Source organism: Vipera berus (genome assembly GCF_964194415.1).
Source record: "Vipera berus genome assembly, chromosome: 3".
NCBI lineage: Eukaryota > Metazoa > Chordata > Lepidosauria > Squamata > Viperidae > Vipera > Vipera berus.
In genome coordinates, this window is record NC_138204.1 from 193,526,800 (window position 1) to 193,546,424 (window position 19,625).

Genomic DNA, 19,625 nt, shown 5'->3' on the forward strand with positions numbered 1-19,625 from the left:
TTTCAGGCTTTTTACCTGCTTTGGAAGTGGTGATGTTTTTTCACTGGTGGGAATATAGATGTCTGAGTAGACCAGAGCTACTGGACAAATTAATATCAGCACTTTTCAGTTTATATATGCAGTGATACCTTTATTTTCAACAAATCTGTGAATTTAAAAATGATTATAATTTTCAAAGAGCAAGAGATGATTCTTTGTTGAGTTGGGTAAATTCCTGTGCATCCATGCTGGAATTATTTGAACTGGAGAACCTCTGGAACCAGAGAAAGAAAGAAATGCATCACAATACGGTATCAGATCTTCAGCTGACACAGTGTTTCAGTATGTAATTCTTAGAAGTGGCTGTACAATCATGTCTTTCAATATGGCTAAGTATACTTTCATGCAAATGTTTAGCCAAATGCCCTGTCTTTCCTAGATGATAAAAGCCAGTGTAGACAATTATTCTTATGGAGGGAAGATGGGACCCTATGAATTAACCCTAACTGTTATTTATATTTTCTTAGAAACAGTCATTATCTCTTCGATTTCAGTGTTAATTTTAATGAATCAAGGCAGAGCCACCTTTGTTAGATTTCTAAGAATTATTTATTTTTCACAGATTGTTTTCTTAACTGGGTTTGGTTACCTTTATGTGGATATTGCTCATCAGTGCGGGACAGTAATAATCACTTTAACACCTGAAGAAAAGCAAGGACACCAAGACAGTTTGATCAGGTATGTTAAAACTGCTTGGAAAGAAAATTGTTCTGGGTAGCTATTTAGTCCTCTGAGTGTGAAGTGACTTATTAAAACTAGCACAACTATTTGTTTGTTTGGTGTCACTGCACATGTGAGTGGTGTATATTTAGAACGCATGTTAACATTTTGTATATCATTGTAAGGCGTGACAATTTAACATCTGAGGTCATGTCACCAAAGGATAAACATGAAGTGCCTGTTATAATAAACAAAACTCAAGAGAAGTCTCACACATTTCAAGTTTATTGGCCAGATCAGCAGACCTTTCTTGCACATAACTCCCATTGAGGTCTGTGGGAGTTCTCATTCATGATGCAGGACAGAAGAATGATCCAATACAGACTTTGCAGTTGATCATCTTTATTACACTGCCTTATGGCCCCAAACTGCAAAATCTCTGTTGTGAGGTTTATAATATCACCCATTCATATCTGCCAAAGTGCTTGACTTTATTATAGAGAGCACAGAAATTTTATTGCAGGCTTAGTTTGTGTAGTTTTAAAAGATCCTATAATTAGGAATCACCATGAAATTAGCAAGTATCAGTATTTACTGGTTCACTTGCAGTTAAGCTTAGCAGAAGAGTGGCTAAGACCGTGAAGCAAGCCAACCTATCATCATTTTAAAATATCCATGGTGATTTAACAGGGGAAAATGCTGCTTCCATAATGTGACATTAATGATCCATAATAGAAACTATTCATATTTATTATTTACTTATCAATCAAATTTAAATGGTTGCCCATCCCATGGAAAGTGACTCTGGATGGTGTACAACAACAGTCCCCACCCCTAGGCCACAGCCTACTACCAGGCCATGAGCCTTTTGGAACTGGGCCGTGGAAGTGGTGGGCAAGCATGCGCCTGTATCCCCACTTGTGCGAGCAGCTGAGCATGTGGAACCATCCCATCTCCCCCGGTCCGCAAAGCTGAAAATGTTGGAGAATTCTGGTGTACAACAATTCAATAAAACAATACATACATACATACATACATACATACATACATACATACATATAACAATCATAAACCTATTACATTATAATTATTTTTAAAACTATAAAGGCAAAGCTAAAACAAAAACAGAATAGTATATAGAGGTTTTTCAAACAGCCCAAGATATAACAAGATGTGGGGATATTTTCCACTGATTGCTTTATTTGCCATTTACAATACAAACACAACTGAAAATTACTGTGCATAAAATATTAGAAGGAAGTTTAAACATAACGTTACATTAAGAATTCAAATATGCACTTATGTTAAACGGGTAGGGAAGATGTGGCTTGGCACATACAATGATATCTGTTTGCATAAGTTGACCAGATCCTCATGTTCAGTTCACCAAAAAAAATCATATGCATTTTATTTTTTACTTGTAACTGGAGGAATTTTTATGATGCTGTTTTCTCTTATACAGAAGCCAGGAGCAAAGCCTTGTGTTGAAGTTGTTTATTAACCAACTCAGCCTTACAGTGTATGATGACATCACGAACCCTAAAGTATCATCAGAACTTCTGCGATTTACAGTAGACTACATTTATCTTAATATGGTTCCAGTTGCTAGCTACCTTAGACCTCTCTTTCATAAATTTCAAGAAGAGTCCACCAGTGGCCTTCAGCAGTTCTATATTCTCCAGATTTACTGTGGAGACTTTCAGCTGGACAATCAGCTCTACAACAAGTCCAATTTTCATTTCCCAGTAGTATTGTGCCAGGGAGAAAAAAATGAAACCATACAGTGGGCTAAAGTCCATAACCTTACGCTTTCCAGTAAAGACCTGGAAGAATGTAACAAGAATGCATTTGTAAAACTTTGTGTCACTTTGTCAAAAGAGCAAAAATTATTATTTCATGTGAATGATCTCAATTTTGAAATGAAACCAGCCAGGTTATATGTGGAAGACACATTTGTGTATTACATTAAGACTTTATTTGAGACCTATCTTCCAGACAGCAAAAGCTTTTGTCATTCCGCAAAAGCATTAACTGTTAGCCAGGCACTGCCAGAACAGGTGAGGCAGCATGCAAATGCTTTAGTCAATCCGGTAAAGTTAAGGAAGCTGGCCATCCAGCCAGTAAACCTCTTGGTGAGCATCCATGCTTCACTGAAGATATATATTGCTTCGGATCACACTCCTCTCTCCTTTTCTGTGTTTGAACGAGGACCCCTTTTTACAACTGCCAGGCAGCTTATTCATGCCCTGGCCATGCATTATGCTGCAGGAGCACTATTTCGAGCAGGTATGTTGTTGTTTTTTAATAGTTGTATGCATTGTTTAGGTTAGGTTTACAATGCATGGCTGCATTTCTGATTTTTTTAGGTTAAGTTTACAATGCATGGCTGCATTTCTGAAAGACCCCAATAGAAGATATGCTTTGTCCTGCGCTGATGACGAAAAACTCTATGGTTGTCCACCCAACTCTTTTGTTAGAGATACCTTTTCCTTTGGGAGAAAAAAAATCAGGAGGAATCTGGCAGAACCTTTTCCAACTAACAAGTTTTATTAAAAGGCATAAGCTTTCATGAGCTGCAGCTCATTTCATCAATTGCAAGATAAGTTGAGAAATGACCATAGTTTAATCATCATATGTTCCAGAAAGCGTAGCTAAGGTTACAAAGTACTTAGAATTGCTTCTTAGTTCTTACTCATGGAAATGTTATTTTAAATATTAGGTGGGCTAAATAGAAATCATCCTGGAAAAAGGGAGAAGCAACCAAGCTGTTTCCATGCTGTTGCTAAGAAAAATTGTATTACCTATTCAGATAGTAGAGGTCAGGAGATTTTTCTTTTTATTGTCACCATGCTTATTGCTCTGCAGCTGCAAAGTAACCATGCTGTCTCAAAGAATATTGTCTTTAACTCATCTGAAAATGAGAAGAAAACTTAGTAATATTAAACAGCAAAAATTATTTGGACTTTTATGGGATATTCACAAGCCTTGACACAAACAGATTCTACATTCTGATTGTCTCTTTGCTGTGCTAGCCAGCTACTTAATTCGAAATTCCAAACCATTTCTTAACATGATCTCAGAAAAGGAGTTTCTTTTCTGGCATTATTCAATTCATCTCTGTATATTTGAAGCAAATTAGGCCACTGAAAACTGTTTTCTTGTTCAGTTTCTCTTTGGCTGCCATTTATGATTAGCAATGTGTCTTTCTTCATAGAATCCTCACACTAGACTGGCATACAGATGTTTATTGTCCTTTGATCTGAGCCGTGTGTTTGTTTTGCTGATTCTTTGCTATCCAAGATCAATACCGAGCAAACAATCTTTTAGATTAATGGATACCTTGTCTTTCTTCCATATCTGCACATTCACAAAATGACTCAATCTCTGTAACACATTTTTATATACAAGTATATACATTGCATTGAAACAATTAGTTTTCTCCATTCCAATTCTTATGACCTACATCAGGGGTGTCAAACTGCCAGCCCACAGGCCAGTTGCATCATACAGAGGCCACACCACCCCAGCTCCAGCAATGCAAAAAAAGTTGCCATGTCATAACACGTCAAGTGATATGGCGAGTTTGATACCCATGACCTAGATCCGTGGTGGCGAACCTATGGCACGCGTGCCACAGATGACACGCAGAGCCCTCTCTGTGGGCACACGTGCCGTCGCCCCAGTCCAAGGCCTTCAGCTGGGTTTTATAAAACCTTTTCGATTTAGGCCTCTGCTGCCGTATGCAAAAAAAAGGTTCAATCAATCAATATCAACTTCTCGCGGGGGGAAAAAAGATCTCGCAAAGTTGGAATTGATTGATTGAACTTTTTAGTCCCACCAAGTCTGCCGTTACCACCGCAGCCACACCCATTCAATGGGCCATGCCCACCCAATTGGCCACACCCACCCAATTGGCCATGCCCACCTGGCACCTGACGATACATAAGTGGGTTTTGGGTTGCAGTTTGGGCACTCGGTCTCTAAAAGGTTGGCTATCACTGACCTAGATCATTCTAATGTGTGCTGTCAGCCACTATGTGAATTGGTGTCAGAGGAGTAGCTAATTTCATATACATTCAGAGACCCTGTAAATGTTGCAGGACACATCCAAATTGGTTTGAGGAGTCCTTGCTGCTGTCTGAGCTTGGTTGCTTTCTTTTTTATTATCCAACTAGGTTATGTAGGTAATAAAATGCAAGAAAATAACCAAGTATAGAGAGCACCAAATATTCTTCTTTATTGGTGCCGGATTGGTCTGTTTATAAGAATAAATGAACTCAGACATTTTTCCCTATGAATTGGTAGAAAAGCAAATTAGTAGACTTTTCTTTTTTTTTTTAATTAGAGTTTTACAAAAACAAAATTTTATTTTCCTATTGGCTTGAAAGTCAATTGGTGTATCAAATTAGTAGACTTTTCTTTTTTTCTTTTTTTTTATTTATTAAAGAGTTTTACAAAAACAAAATTTTACAATATATCCCCAAATCCCTCCCACCCCAAACCCACCCACTTCCCCCCCCCCACTTCCCAGAGCTAAATACAGGATTATAGTTACAATAATCATATTCTAAATAAAAAGTATGCATAATATACAATTAACCAAATTCATAATGCGCTTTAACTTTCTTTTAACATAACTACAAACAACATACCAATAACAATATCCCACTAAAATCTACTCATAAGCTAAATGATACTTTTTAGTCCCATATTTGTTTTGAATATAATTTATCCATCTCCTCCAAACTGAAATATATCTTTCCTGTGAATGATCCTTCAGATAAGCAGAAATCTTAGACATTTCTGCAAGATTCGAAACTTTAAACACCCATTCTTCTACAGTGGGCAAAACTATCCTTCTTCCAATATTGTCCCACCAGTAACCGTGCTGCCGTTATCATGTTCAACATCAAGTTAGTTTCTTTAACATCACAATCTACAACAATGCCCAATAAAAACAATTGCGGGGAAAACTTTATCTTTCTCTTAAAAATCTTTTGAATGTTCCACCAAATTTTAATCCAAAAAGCTTTTATATTTCTACAAGTCCACCACATATGAAAATAGGTAGCTTCTAAACTACCACACCTCCAACATTTAGACCAGACATGTCAAACACAAGGCCCGGGGGCCAGATCCGGCCCGTGAAGTGGTTTCATGAGGCCCGCGAAGCCATCCTGAAAACAGTGAGGGAACAGCCCCCACTGCCTTGGCCCTGGCTCAGAGACCCTCCTTCTGCCAGAGACCCTCAGATTTGTCCCACTCCTCCCCAGGCCCCCATAGGCACCCTTGATGCGAACGATGTAGAGCTGGCCATGGCCACCCAGTAGGCCATACGCACTCTAGCCACACCCACCCATTAGGCCACACCCACCCAGGCCATATCCACCTGGCCCCCTGAGGGCAACTGCAATGCTGATGCGGCCCTCAATGAAATTGAGTTTGACACCCCTGATTTAGACTGTAAATTAGGATACATGTTGGACAGCTTCTTGGGATCCAGATGCCATCTATAAAACATTTTATAAAAAATTTTCTCTTAAATTTTGAGCCTGGGTAAATTTAACATTTCTGACCCAAATTATCTCCCAGGTGTCCAACGAAATTGGTTCCTGAATATTTTGTGCCCACTTTATCATGCAGTCTTTAACCAGTTCCGTTTCCGAATCCAATTCAATTAAAGCATTATATATCCTCTTTATATGTGCAGAATTTGAATCTCTAATTTGCTTTACTAAATTTTGATCTGTAATTGTGATGCCAACCTTTTGATCTGACTTCCACCTAGCTTTCAATTGGGTATATTGAAACCAAGAGTAACTTATGTTTTCTTGTCTTAACTCCTCTACTGGTTTAAGTTGCCAATCATTCCCTTGCAATCTAAGTAGTTCCTTATAAGAAACCATATCCATACTCACTCCCATAGATACGCCCTCTATCGCGTGTCCAGGAATTCCCCAAATCGGTATTTTATAATTTAACTTATAATAATACTTTTTCCAGACACGCAATAAAGCACTTCTAAGAATATGGGATTTAAAAGCCCTGTCTACCTTCTTATCATAAAGCAACTAGGTTATGTAGGTAATAAAATGCAAGAAAATAACCAAGTATAGAGAGCACCAAATATTCTTCTTTATTGGTGCCGGATTGGTCTGTTTATAAGAATAAATGAACTCAGACATTTTTCCCTATGAATTGGTAGAAAAGCAAACCATAGAAATGGCCCATTGTTCACACCTGTCTTGCATGCATAGACTCCCAGAATTATTTTTAGTTCAGAAGGAATGCACAGCAGGAATGGGGCAAGTCCACTGCTTGAGGTCTTAAAATGCCAGTCAGAATGGATAGTGAAAAAAACAAATAATCTATGGATATTTTTTTCTTCCTTTCAATTGTGTCCAGTTCTTAGAGACTGCCTGGACAAGTCCCTGCAGTTTTCTTGGCAAAGCAGCTGTTAATTCATTCAGCTCTGCCAACCCTAGGGAAATCTTTCCTTGGGACAACTCCATCATTCAAATATGAGCTTACATTATAGGCTATCTCAGGTATATAAGCATTCAAAGCATTGAAAATGTTATACTTACTATCAGCGTGTTTATAGTACTGCTCCATAAAAGCCTTGGACTCAAGTCAGATATTGTCTTAGTGAGCCAGCATGAAAATATGACCAATGAAATTATCTGAAAGGTGGACCCTGGATTAGAAGGTTTGGTATCCATGCAAATCTGAGCATGCACACACATCCAGTATATTTTCTGAAAACAGTATCCTGGTGGCATGTAGCCACTTGGAATAATAGCTGATGGCATTATTGCGTGTTTGGAATTCTGAGACTATTTACAAGAAGATAGAGTTTTTTAAATAGTGTTTGCTTGTGTGATACACTGCAGGGTTGTTTGTTTCTTGTTGGATATGGGCAAATAATTAAAGTTATCTCTTTTATTTGCATAATACTTTTGTGGATAGGTTTATTCAATTATTGACTCATTGAAAAGTCTCAGGAATAAGCACACTCTTGATATATGAGTACCTGGAAAGGAGTTTCATAGCAGAATCAAAGGAACAGAGTGGACTCTTAACTATTGTAGCTTATGTGATGAGTTTTTAAAGTTGTCTTAAAAAATAACGGAATGAAAAAACATAATATTGAAACTTTTATTTCCCTATTGGCTTGAAAGTCAATTGGCGTATCAAATTAGTAGACTTTTCTGTAACCTTGTAAGTTGATCAGTAAAGCCCTCTCTCTCACTCTGGAATATTTTTATGTCATAAGTTGCAGAAATACTGCATTAATTGAAAAGAACTGGCATGAGAAATTGTCCTGAGAAATTATCCATCTATTGTAGCTGCTCAGCTGATCATAACAAGTGTGGACAGCTAGCCATGCCTTCAGGCAGGTGTACACCTAGGTCAGGGGTCGGCAACCTCGGCTCTTTTATGACTCGTGGACTTCAACTCCCAGAATTCCTGAGCCAGCTATGCTGGCTCAGGAATTCTGGGAGTTGAAGTCCACGAGTCATAAAAGAGCCGAGGTTGCCGACCCCTGACCTAGGCTTTTCTAGTTAGTTTGACAGGAGTCTCTTTGCAACGTCCTGGCTGCAGAAAGTCTCCTAGGCTTGGTGGCCTTCTGGTCCTTCTGCCTCCAGAACTAGCATAGCTGCAACATGCTCAGAGTCAGGCTTCCTGCCAGCAACCGTAACTTTGTGTAAGAAACTAAATCTTGGAAATTCCTCCACCCTCAAGCTCTTGTGGGGAACGTACAAGGATCCTCCCTCTGAGTAATTTAAGCAACATGCAAATGCCATTTCTGTTTACACAGTGATGTTGAGCAAGAAGTCATTTATCTGGCCATAACTAGACTCCACAGGAAAGTGATCGGCACAGAGCTGTTGGACGGATTAAAATAATTCCTTGTGCTTGTCAAAAACCTGCATCCCCTTTCCCAACACCCCATCAAGCAGCTGACCTTCACACTCCCCCAAGGCGGGACAGTGTATCACTGTAAACTAGCTGTCATGACTCTTCTGCTGGTGTGGATGTGAAATAACAAAGTTGCTTTGGGGGATGTAAAGCCTCCAAAGCAAAATAAGCCTCTGGTCCTATTTCTCCCAGCCCTCTGACTGCAGTACCCATCTCTCCACACACAGCTTTAGCAGAAATACGGGAGGCTTATGGAAGGAAGTCATTTGAAAGTTATTTGTGCTTTTGCCAGAGAGATTGCTTTGATTTAGAAAGCATGAAAGATTGCCGTGGCTGAATCTGTAGTGGATGAGCTGCTTCCCGTGTTTTTCTCAAAGGAAGTTTATGGTGTGATAAATTTCAGTGTAAAATAAGGGGGTGAGGGGATGAGAGTTAGGGGCTTTATTCCCCTTCTTCTTGTTCTTTTTACTGTAGCTGCAATTTCTGTGAAGTTAATGTGAGCCTCAACACATTTTGTTTACCTTGCGTTGCTTTGCAGGATGGGTTGTTGGATCTCTGGAAATTCTGGGTAGCCCAGGCAGTTTGGTGAGAAGCGTTGGGAATGGAATTGCAGACTTCTTCAGGCTTCCCTATGAAGGCCTCACCCGTGGCCCAGGAGCCTTTGTTAGTGGGGTTTCCAGAGGAACCACGTCATTTGTAAAGCACATATCTAAAGGTATTTATCTTTTCTTTCCAATTCCACTGCATTCTCATCAGTTGGGGGCCTTAAAGGAAGGCATGAAACTTTTCAGATGAACTTTTTACCCTTAGCTTCCTTTAAGCTCCTTGAGTCTCAGTGAAAGGCATACGTTATGCGTTCTCATTCTCTCTCTCTCTTTCTCTCTCTCTCTCTCTCTCTCTCTCTCTCTCTCTCTCTCTCTCTCTCTCTCTCTCTCTCTCTGTGTGTGTGTGTGTGTGTGTGTGTGTGTGTGAGAGAGAGAGAGAGAGAGAGAGAGAGAGAGAGAGAGAGAGAGAGAGAGAGAGAGAGAGAGAATGTATTGGGGGAGAGGACCTCATCCACTTTTTCTATTCTACTATTGTTTCTACTAGTGACTTAAACTTTCCCACATGACCATTTTGTAATGCAGTAACTGAACAGAAACGTTAAAGAAGTTCAGAGTTTCTGCAGTACTTCAGAAATCTTACACCACATTGCCTCATCATATGTAGTTGAAAAGATAATAATAGACACTTATTAAATATTGCTGAACACATTTGTAAAGCAAGCACACATCTGGCTTTTCCTGGATTTGTGTACAGACATAGCGCCATCTTGTGGCTTCCTAGGCCAGCTGGAAAATAGAAAAGATTCAAAGGGGGGGGGGAAATGCTAGGTTTCCAGCAGTTCAAAGCTTGTCAGATTGTCTCTCCAAATAGTACTATTATTTGCTGAACCTTCATTAGCTAGTTGCTTCTTGATTTAGGATATGGTTTAAACAACCTTCTCATAGCCAGACAAAATCATGCTTGTTTCTGCTGGATGCCTAAAATTTTTTAAAAATGGAAATTCTCTCTTTTCAAAACTTGGGGAGAAAAAGCTAAGAACTATACTTAGTTTTGGAATTCCCTGGAGTCCATTATATTTTTGTTGTATCATAGTCAACAACAGGCTTCATAATAAAGGCTACTGAGTGAATTAAGAATTGGGGACATTTATTATTAGTAACATTTATTAGTAATAGCTTTTATTATTAAGGTGACATACCATTCTTATGTGGTACAAGTCTTGACTATAGTAGTTTCCATTATTTTTAAGCAAAATACAGGGAGTCCTCTACTTGTGATCACAGTTGTCCCAAAATTTCTGTTGGTAAGTGAGCCATTTGATAAATGAAATTTGCCCCATTTTACAGCCTTTCTTTCCACAGTTGTTAAGTGAACGCTGAAGTTGTTAAGTTAGTAATACGGTTGTTAAGTGAATTTGGCTTCCCATTGACTTTGCTCGTCAGAAGGTCGCAAAAGGTGACCGACCACACGGCCCTGGGACACCGAAACCGTCCTAAATATGAGTCAGTTGCCAAGCGTTTGAATTTTGAACACATGACTATAGTGACGGCACAATGGTCGTAAGTGTGAAAAAAGGTCATAAATCACTTTTCTCAGTGCCATTGTAACTTTGAACGGTCACAAAATGAACTCCTGTAAGTCAAGGGCTGCCTGAAATAACATCTCTTGCCCTTTCCAAATTAACTGGGCATTTACTCACCTGTTTGCCTTCAGGTACGCTAACATCCATTACCAACCTAGCAACAAGCCTGGCACGAAATATGGATAGGCTTTCCCTGGACGAGGAGCATTGCAATCGGCAAGAAGAATGGAGACGGCAGCTGCCAGAAAATCTGGGGGAAGGACTAAGACAAGGCCTTTCCCGATTGGGCATCAGCCTTTTAGGTAAGACACCCTCTTTTGGTCCTCATTATGTCCAGCATTTGGGAAAATGGGATCTGGAAATATCTGCAGGGTGGAGTTACGTTTATTTGGTCTTTCCTTTTGCCAACTTCAGTAAAACTTTTTTTGACATTGGTTTCCAATTCCAGATTCTTATTGTGAGGGCAAAAAAAGTAGGGCATGAGAGAAACACTGGCAGAAGCAAGATCTGTGTGCCCCATAGTGTAGACATTGCAGTCTCAGCTTGGCAAAATACAGTTCCTCCACTGTTCTCCATCCCTCTAGTTTTTCCATTTAACCAAAAATGAGTTATATATTCCCACATCGATGGGGATAAGAAAATTCATTTGAAATGAACGCTTGTGTCAGAGGTAGCCACTGCCAAGTGGAAGGAACCGAGGCTGGGCAAGCAAAGCACAGTTAGAAAAGAAGGCTGTTGTTGTCTTGGACAGCAGTTAAGTTATGTTCTCAACTGTGATGGGATCCTCCCGGGGGGACCCAGAGTGTGTTTTGCGATGGGAGGAAGCACATACATTATTTTCCTGTATTATTTGATTTCCTTTCCCTAGCCAGGCCTTGGATAGGCTGATTATTCCTGGCAAGGAATTCTGCCTGAATCATATCGGACTTGCAGGAATGACTGCCTCTTCCCCCCTCCTCCCCCCCCATCTCATCATCCTAATCTAATCTGAGGAAAAAAGAGAGCTCAGAAAAAGCTCTGGTTTCTGGTAATTATGAGTTTCTATAACCTTGGAGGGGAGCAGAGACAGGATGTTTTAGCCATCTGGTGAGACCGATGCTAGAGGAAAGCTCCATTTCACAGAGCTGTATATATAAGCAGCAACAGCATGTGAATTATACACACTTGGGGAACAGATTATTTAATGGGGAATCACAGAGTAATCTAATTCAGAAGGAAATCAGGTTCACAACAATGACTGCCTGATGCCAAGGCTCCAAATTGTGGAGAGTTTATATAGAAATGAATTTTGTTCAGCCTCTGGCTTTAACTTGTTTCTCCCCCGTGTTGCTCCCAGTATGGACTGAGTAGATCATACTGGAGCCTCTTGCTCATAACAGGCAAAACAGCTTCCCCTGGGAAAGAAAAACTCTTGTTCAGTATCACTGCAGCAAAGTAAGTTTATTAGCACAATTCACTGAAGGTGAATGGAGATGTATGCCCATTAAAAAAAAAAACATCACCAAAAAGCCACCAGAAACTACCTGCCCCAAACTAAAGGCTACAGAAGAATAATACTTAAACCTGTATTACATTGTTTTATTTGCATGCATTATGTAGTAGGCTCATGGAAAAGACTTGGATCTTTTAATTATGTGAATGAAGACTTTGCAACATATGGGAGCATGCACAAAGCACCTGTATCTGAATCATTAAAAGGAACTGGTTTTTTTTGGAGGGTGGGTGGGTTGGGGGATTTGTGCAGCAGCTGTAGGAATTATTCCTGTCTGTCTTCACATGTGCATTCATGCAAAGCAACTTACTTTCCCTTAATATCTTGTAAATAGTAGAAAGACACATGAGTTCCATTTCTTTCAATGAAAAGTAATAGTGTTATTTTCTGATGCTCCCATTGCTTCATAGCTCTTCTATTTGCTTCATTATAAAACATCTGGGGGCACCAAGTTGGGGAAGGTTAACTTAGATGCTTGTTTTTGTTTGAAAACCACTAGTTCAAATATCAAATAAACGTTGATGAAAAATATTTCTTCAGCAAAAGATGACACATTGTGCCAACTTAATTAACCACTATATAGACATTTCTGAAGGGAAAGTAGGATTTAGAATTATGAAAGAAGAATGTACACAGACTTTTTTTTACTAGCCAAAAAAATCACAAATATGTATTGCTTGGCAAATGCTTTCATGGGATTATGAGACCACATTATCACCCTGTGAGATCAAAGTGACTAGAAATAAGCAAACATAAAAGTTCAGAAGAATCTTGTTTGAAAATATTATTTTCTGTTTCTTAAAAAAAATCCTTGCCTTGTAATTCAATATAACAACATAGCATAGCATAGCATAATATTGTATTGTATTTATTGTATTGTATTAGATTAGATTAGATTAGATTAGGTTAGATTAGATTAGATTAGATTATAATAATTTGCTAAATTTAAGAAGTGACTCTGGGCAGCATACAACAATCAAATTAAATAAATAATATAGAAACAATCGTTTAAAAATAGAGAATCATTATTGAAAGTTAAACCATTGCTAAAAAATTAAAGTATGCAAACCACAAGTAGAAAGAGTAAATATTGCAAACTATGTATCATCCGTAATAGGGCAGCTACCTTAAAATGTCACCAATTCCTTGGGATCCCCAATCCTAGTGACATGACCAGATCTGGAGTGACTTCCTGAACATTAACTTCTGGGGAGGTGGGGGAAGACTGTTTCATAAGATGGATGATTTCATGGCTTCCTCATTTACCCTCCAGTAGAAGGACATTTTTATGATGTTATATATTATTGCCATAATTTATGTTGTACTGCCATTGTAAGGAAGGGACCAATTAAACCTACTTTCATATTTTTGAATCTTTGTTTGACCGTCACATGACAATATTATAATATGTATGATGTGTGAATGGGAACACTAAACAATATTTTTTATTTTAAAATCAGAATTTGTACCTTTCTAGCTTATGCTTGTTTTATTTTTATGCTCTCCCCTAGTCTCACACTAATCAACCTTCAAAGGGTGCGAGTTAAGAAACACTAAAACAAGTAGGAAGATAAATAAGGAATTGGTCAAATAAGCCAGTATGATTTTATTCAATAGAAAGACCAGCTTATTTGCTCTGAGTTCAGCAAAACAAACTATACTTGATGTGTAAGCGCAGTTAGTGGTCTAGTTCCTACATAACATTAAATCATGTTGTGATTTGTTATTTTTCACTTTATTTGTGAACAAGATTAATATAACATTCAGCAAAGCAGACAATTGTTAAAATCATCATATATGTAATAGGGGAATATATGTAATAGGGCAATATACCTACCTGGAATATAATTTGCCAATGAAAATTTCAAATGATAGAAAATTATGTTATGGCATGACAGAACCTACAGCAAGTGTGTCTGTATGTGTCCTTGTGTTTGTGTGTGTGTATAGTTAGTTACATATAGATAGGTAAGTGTGTGTATAAATACACACACACATATTGCATATATATCTGTGTATACAGAGGGAGAGACACACAGAGAGAGAGAGAGAGAGGGAGAGAGAGAGAGCGCTAAAGAAGCCTAATCTGCCAAGAAAGATATATCTTAAAAGTAAATGTCTACAAAGATGATTTCATTACACTTTGAAATCTTAACAAGCAGAATCCTTTGTAAAAGCATCATGTACAAACTACTATCCAAGGAATATTTTAAAAAACATTTTGTATCTTAGCTATGACAGCCATGGGCAACCACCCCAAAAGAAAATTTGTGATGCATGATTAATACATACAACGTTCACCATTTATTTGTGCTCTGCACTCCGTACCATAATTACTGTAGAGTCCTGTAGAAAAACTCCTCAGAAAGATCAGTCAATTATTGAGGTTCTTTTATATAGTAAAAGCTGCAGCAGCCACAGCATCTCCTTCATTCTTTGATTAGCTACATAGCAGATTGGCTGACTTTATCTAGCTCTGAAGATTTTCTTGAAGGCTGTTATTATTACATGAATAATTGTGACTGGAACAATAGAATCTTCTTGATCCTCCAGGGATTTAGACACTGTGATGAAAATCTGAAGTTATTCCTGTTATATTTTACTCAAACAGATCACTTCTTGCTCTTAATTGCTGCCTTTACACAAGATATAGTTGAGAAATGTGAGTTTACAATTTGGCTTAGGCTGAGTTGCCTGCATTGTTTTGCTTAAACAGAATGAAAGACTTGAACTGGCATTGAGATTCTGTTTACAAATTCTTTGTTGCTGAAATAATCCCCACTACTCTTAGTCTCAGAAAAATTAACTATCCAAATAAATTACAAGCACTTTGTGATATAATTATCTAAAGAATCTAAATTGCATTTTAGGAGTAATGAATAGACAAGCAGATGTTTTCAGGAGCACCAGGCTTTATTATCCGCTAGTGTTTTAAAGTATCACATTCAACGCAAACTTAGCCGGAGTGAACAATTCTGTAAACAATGGGTCCGTTAATATTTGGTATTTCCTTGCAATCTCTTGTTTTCACCTGTCTCCTCTGGTGTGTGAGATTTCAAACAATTTATTTTTCTTCCCATATTTCATTAGTTTACCTTCTCTGATATCATAACTGAGTTTGTCTGTCCATTTCTGCACAGTCCAAAATTTTCCTGATTATCTCTTCCTCCACTGGTAATTCTTCATCTTTCCAATGTTGAGCAAATACAATTCTTGCTTCCGTTAATACATGTAACATTAAATATGCACATTCTTTCTTATAATTTCCTGCAATTATACCTAACAGAAATAATTCTGGCTTAAAATCTACGTGTTTTTTGTCATTTTCTCTAACCATATATGTATTCTTAACCAAAATCATTTAGCCTTAGGGCATGTCCACCAAAGATGCCTGGGTTTTGTCTACATTTCCAAAAATTTAAACATTTTTCCTAACCTCACAGGTGGTAAGTGCCATCTGTAAAACATTTTATATGGGGGTTTTTTGTAAGCCACCGCCTTTGTTATTTTAGAATTTCTTTCCCAAAGTCTAAGTTTAACGTGTATTAGTAAGCTAAATATTGGAACCCAGACAACATGTTGCTGATAAAATATTAAGGATTTGCGATTATAAAAAATTAATAAAATATGGTTATAATGAAGACTGCAAGTACACCGTGCATCTTCCTTGTCTAATGCCATATCTATGCCAGAAAATGCACGTTCAAACTAGAGAGGGATCAAGGATAACTTTTGAATATAAAGAAAATATGATGCAGCCTAGAAGCAATTTTAATACAATTTTACCATTCATTCCTTTAATTTTTTAAAATATCATGATCTATCAGTTGAAGGAAAAAACATTTCCATCTCAGGACTCATAGGTGGATTGTAAGATGGATGCAAAGAACAATCTGAAACCATCGGAGAGCAATAGCTAGTTGTGAGTCTTATGGAGGGAAGAGATTCTGCCTATCAATTAGTTTTATTGTCTCGAAAGGCCCTAATAATTTTATGCAAAAATATTTGTGGTTGCTATTGTTGTTGTTGTTTATGTGTACAATGAACAGCAGTTGGCCCTAATATAGTTATTGTTGTCCATATGGGATGAAAAAAGTGTCTCTTACCCATTTTTTGAAGGCTTACAAAGAGATCTGGAAGTTTCAGCTAGCATTTTCATTCATTTTGTACTGAATGATGACCTTCAGCATAAGCCCTTCAGATTCATAATGTAACACCTCGTCATCTTGTTCAATCATTAATTGTCCTTTTAGTGAGATCCAAATAAATTATCTATCAAAGTTACAACAGCTAGAGGCATCTCTGGGGTATGGCACAGCTTGAATAAACTCAGGATCAAAGAAACATCCCACCTGACATACCTGTTTACATTTAGGAAGATTTAAACTGCTGTTCTCTGTTGATATGGAAAACTGGAGGGGTCATTAAGGCACTTGTAAAAGTTTGACCTTTACACATTAAAATAAAATATGATTGTGTTGACAAAAACAGTAACAAAATTCTCCAGGCCTAATTCTACTAAACTTAGTAATATATTAGAGATTGCATTGGTTTATGAGCATTTTTATAATATAAGAGCATGTTAAAATGATATAGTGGACATAGGAAAGGCTTAAAGGTTTGTGAGATTTATTTTAAATAGTGGTCTAAAATCCCGCTATGTTAGCATAAATTTGTTCTATATACACATATATACAATATTTTTTTAAAAAATAATAAAGTTTATCAAGATATAAAATAGAAAAGAAAATGAAAATAGTGTAAAAATGAGGGAGAAAAAGGGAAGGGGAAAAGTGTAGGAAAAAGAGAGGCAAAGAAAGAAGCAACATTGACTGCCGACTCTTTTTAGCGCAGTAGAATAAGGTAAATAACATTGCAGCCTCAACTTTCTGCTTTTCCATGCTAATGTGTACTAGCCATTTCTACAACAACAAATCTATCTTATCAGCAAAATCCAGTGTCAAAGTTTCATTTTTTCCCCTCTCAAGCACAAAATCTAGAAGCAAAATATATACAATATATTCAATTTTACCATTCAACAACTTTATTTAGAAAAATTGTGGTAGTTTAAAAGACACCTATGAAACCAAGTTTTAATATTTATCTACTAGTCCCCAATATGATACCCATGTATAACAAAATAACAGATCTACATAGATGCATCTTAGACTCCATATCCTATGCCTCACTTAATTTTGTTTGAGATTTTTTTTAAAAAAAATAAAGAAGTAAATGTGAAGTCAGCACGTTGCAAAGTTTAACGTTTATTTACAATGATGTTTTGAATTCTGTGGCAAACTCAGCCAATATTATAGAAACTACAGCTCGGGGATTTCTTTGGAAGTGTGTTCACTTACCCAGAAAGAAGACAAAAATAAAGGTTGATATGGGATATTCAGAACCATTCTAATGGTTCTTGGGGAACAATTTCCTGAATTTGCTTTCTGGTAAACTGTTTTGTAACTGGTAGGTCCATCACTGCAATAATTTGGGTGAGGCTCCATAACATGCTCTCAGCTCAAAATGTTGGGGTCTCTTAAGTGAAATAGATGTGACTAGCAGAAATTTTCTTACACTGAATTAAAGGGACCCAATGTCAGTTCCTTATTGCTGTGTTAGACAAAATGGCATAATACTCAAATGAAATGAAGCAAAAGTGTTCAGAAATCAATATTTCATCTTGCTCTGAGATTATATCATTCCATAATACTTGAAAACTCATTACAGGTGCAATTGCTGGGATAGTAGATCAGCCAATGCAGAATTTCCAGAAAACATCAGAAGCCCATGCTTCAGCCGGACACAAAGCCAAGGGCGTGATCTCTGGTGTGGGGAAAGGAATCATGGGAGTCTTTGCTAAGCCTATTGGAGGAGCAGCTGAGTTAGTCTCACAGACTGGCTACGGTAGGTTTGAGCAAATGTATGACTTCAGCATGTTGCACATTCATTGGTAGTTTTCATGTATTTTAATTGTAGCATGTATTACTAAAATCTTATTTAAAATAGAAATTTCCCTCCTACCATCATCACATTCTTTTACTGAGATTACACTATTTTCCTATTTCAGATACTTAGTCCTCATTACCCAGTTTTTTAAATTTATATATAAAATGCATTGCAAAACTAGAGAATTTAAAAAGGTAAAGGTAAAGGTTCCCCCGCACATGCGTGCTAGTCGTTTCCAACTCTAGGGGCCGGTGCTCATCTCCATTTCAAAGCCGAAGAGCCAGCGCTTGTCCGAGGACGTCTCCGTGGTCATGTGGCCGGCATGACTAGACGCCAAAGGCGCACGGAACGCTGTTACCTTCCCACCGTAGTGGTCCCTATTTTTCTACTTGCATTTTTACGTGCTTTCGAACTGCTAGGTTGGCAGAAGCTGGGACGAGTAGCAGGCGCTCACTCTGCTACGCGGCACTCGGGATTTAGGTGGAGAATTTATTTCATATTAAATCTTCTTAAAATATAAACAGCAAATTTAAGTCATAAATTCCTGATTAGTTGTGTTACCTATCTCAGTGAGGAAATTCTACAAAGCCCAGATGATCTCACACAGTTTGTTATGGACTAAGGGAAACTAAGTGCCCATTTAAACCAAGATCACACTTTTGTCTTGCTAACCATAATACAAATCGGTTGCCAGCTGTTATTTCTGCTTCCAGACTTACTGCTGAAAAAAATAAGATGCTTTCTGAAGTTTCCCACCAAGTCATTTGATACCACTACATATAAAGTATGCTCACTTTTCTCTGAGCCAGGCCCAGATGTGTCAATATTCCATTAATGATATATTAGATTGTCTCCAAGAATTACACTGTAAATGTTATTGCTATAATGTGATTACTCATATAGCATCTTCCTCCTTGAGATGAATCACTAACCACTTACGCTGGCCGGCTTTTTTATTTCCATGAACTAAACCTTTAGGCATTATTTTGCACCCAAAAGAATGAACAGTCCAACCACTCTGTTCTGCTCCTCCATGCTTTTAAAAACATCTAGGAGATCCTATTAGGACAAATGGTAAAATTAGAGGTCTCGGTTTCAAGCAGACCCCTTGAAGAAATGGGGGGGTGTCATTCAAAGGTTACTCTCACACGTTTTTCTACATCTTCTTCATCAGCTCTAAAAGCTTCAAAAGAAGCCAGCTACAACTGTTCGTCTTCAACATATGCCCGCTAATACACATCCAAGAATTTCCTAATTCTCTGGAGACGTTTTGGAGGAACAACATGAAACTGTTGTGTGTGGCTGCTTTCTCACATAATTGTTCATCCAATATGTGTGTCGGATATGAATAGTTCTTTAGTCTGTTGAGAAATTGGAAGTTTGTTGTACATAAAACTTTGATTCTAGGAAAACTAGAGAAAGAAAAAAGTTGGAAGT

General features: G+C 37.8%; 1 protein-coding gene across 3 annotated transcripts in view; it reads left to right on the forward strand.

The window, feature by feature from the left end:
* VPS13B (vacuolar protein sorting 13 homolog B) overlaps window positions 1-19,625 on the forward strand; it is a 354,623-nt gene that overhangs the window by 329,993 nt on the left and 5,005 nt on the right. For 2 of the 3 annotated variants that reach the window (XM_081322739.1, XM_081322738.1), the window contains exons 55-59: window positions 602-717; window positions 2,162-2,985; window positions 9,161-9,337; window positions 10,882-11,052; window positions 17,970-18,146. In XM_081322739.1, the coding sequence (XP_081178865.1) occupies window positions 602-717; window positions 2,162-2,985; window positions 9,161-9,337; window positions 10,882-11,052; window positions 17,970-18,146 (1,465 nt within the window). Of the gene's footprint in view, window positions 1-601; window positions 718-2,161; window positions 2,986-9,160; window positions 9,338-10,881; window positions 11,053-14,853; window positions 14,905-17,969; window positions 18,147-19,625 lie in introns of all 3 variants that reach the window. The other variant, XM_081322737.1, reaches the window with a different exon arrangement.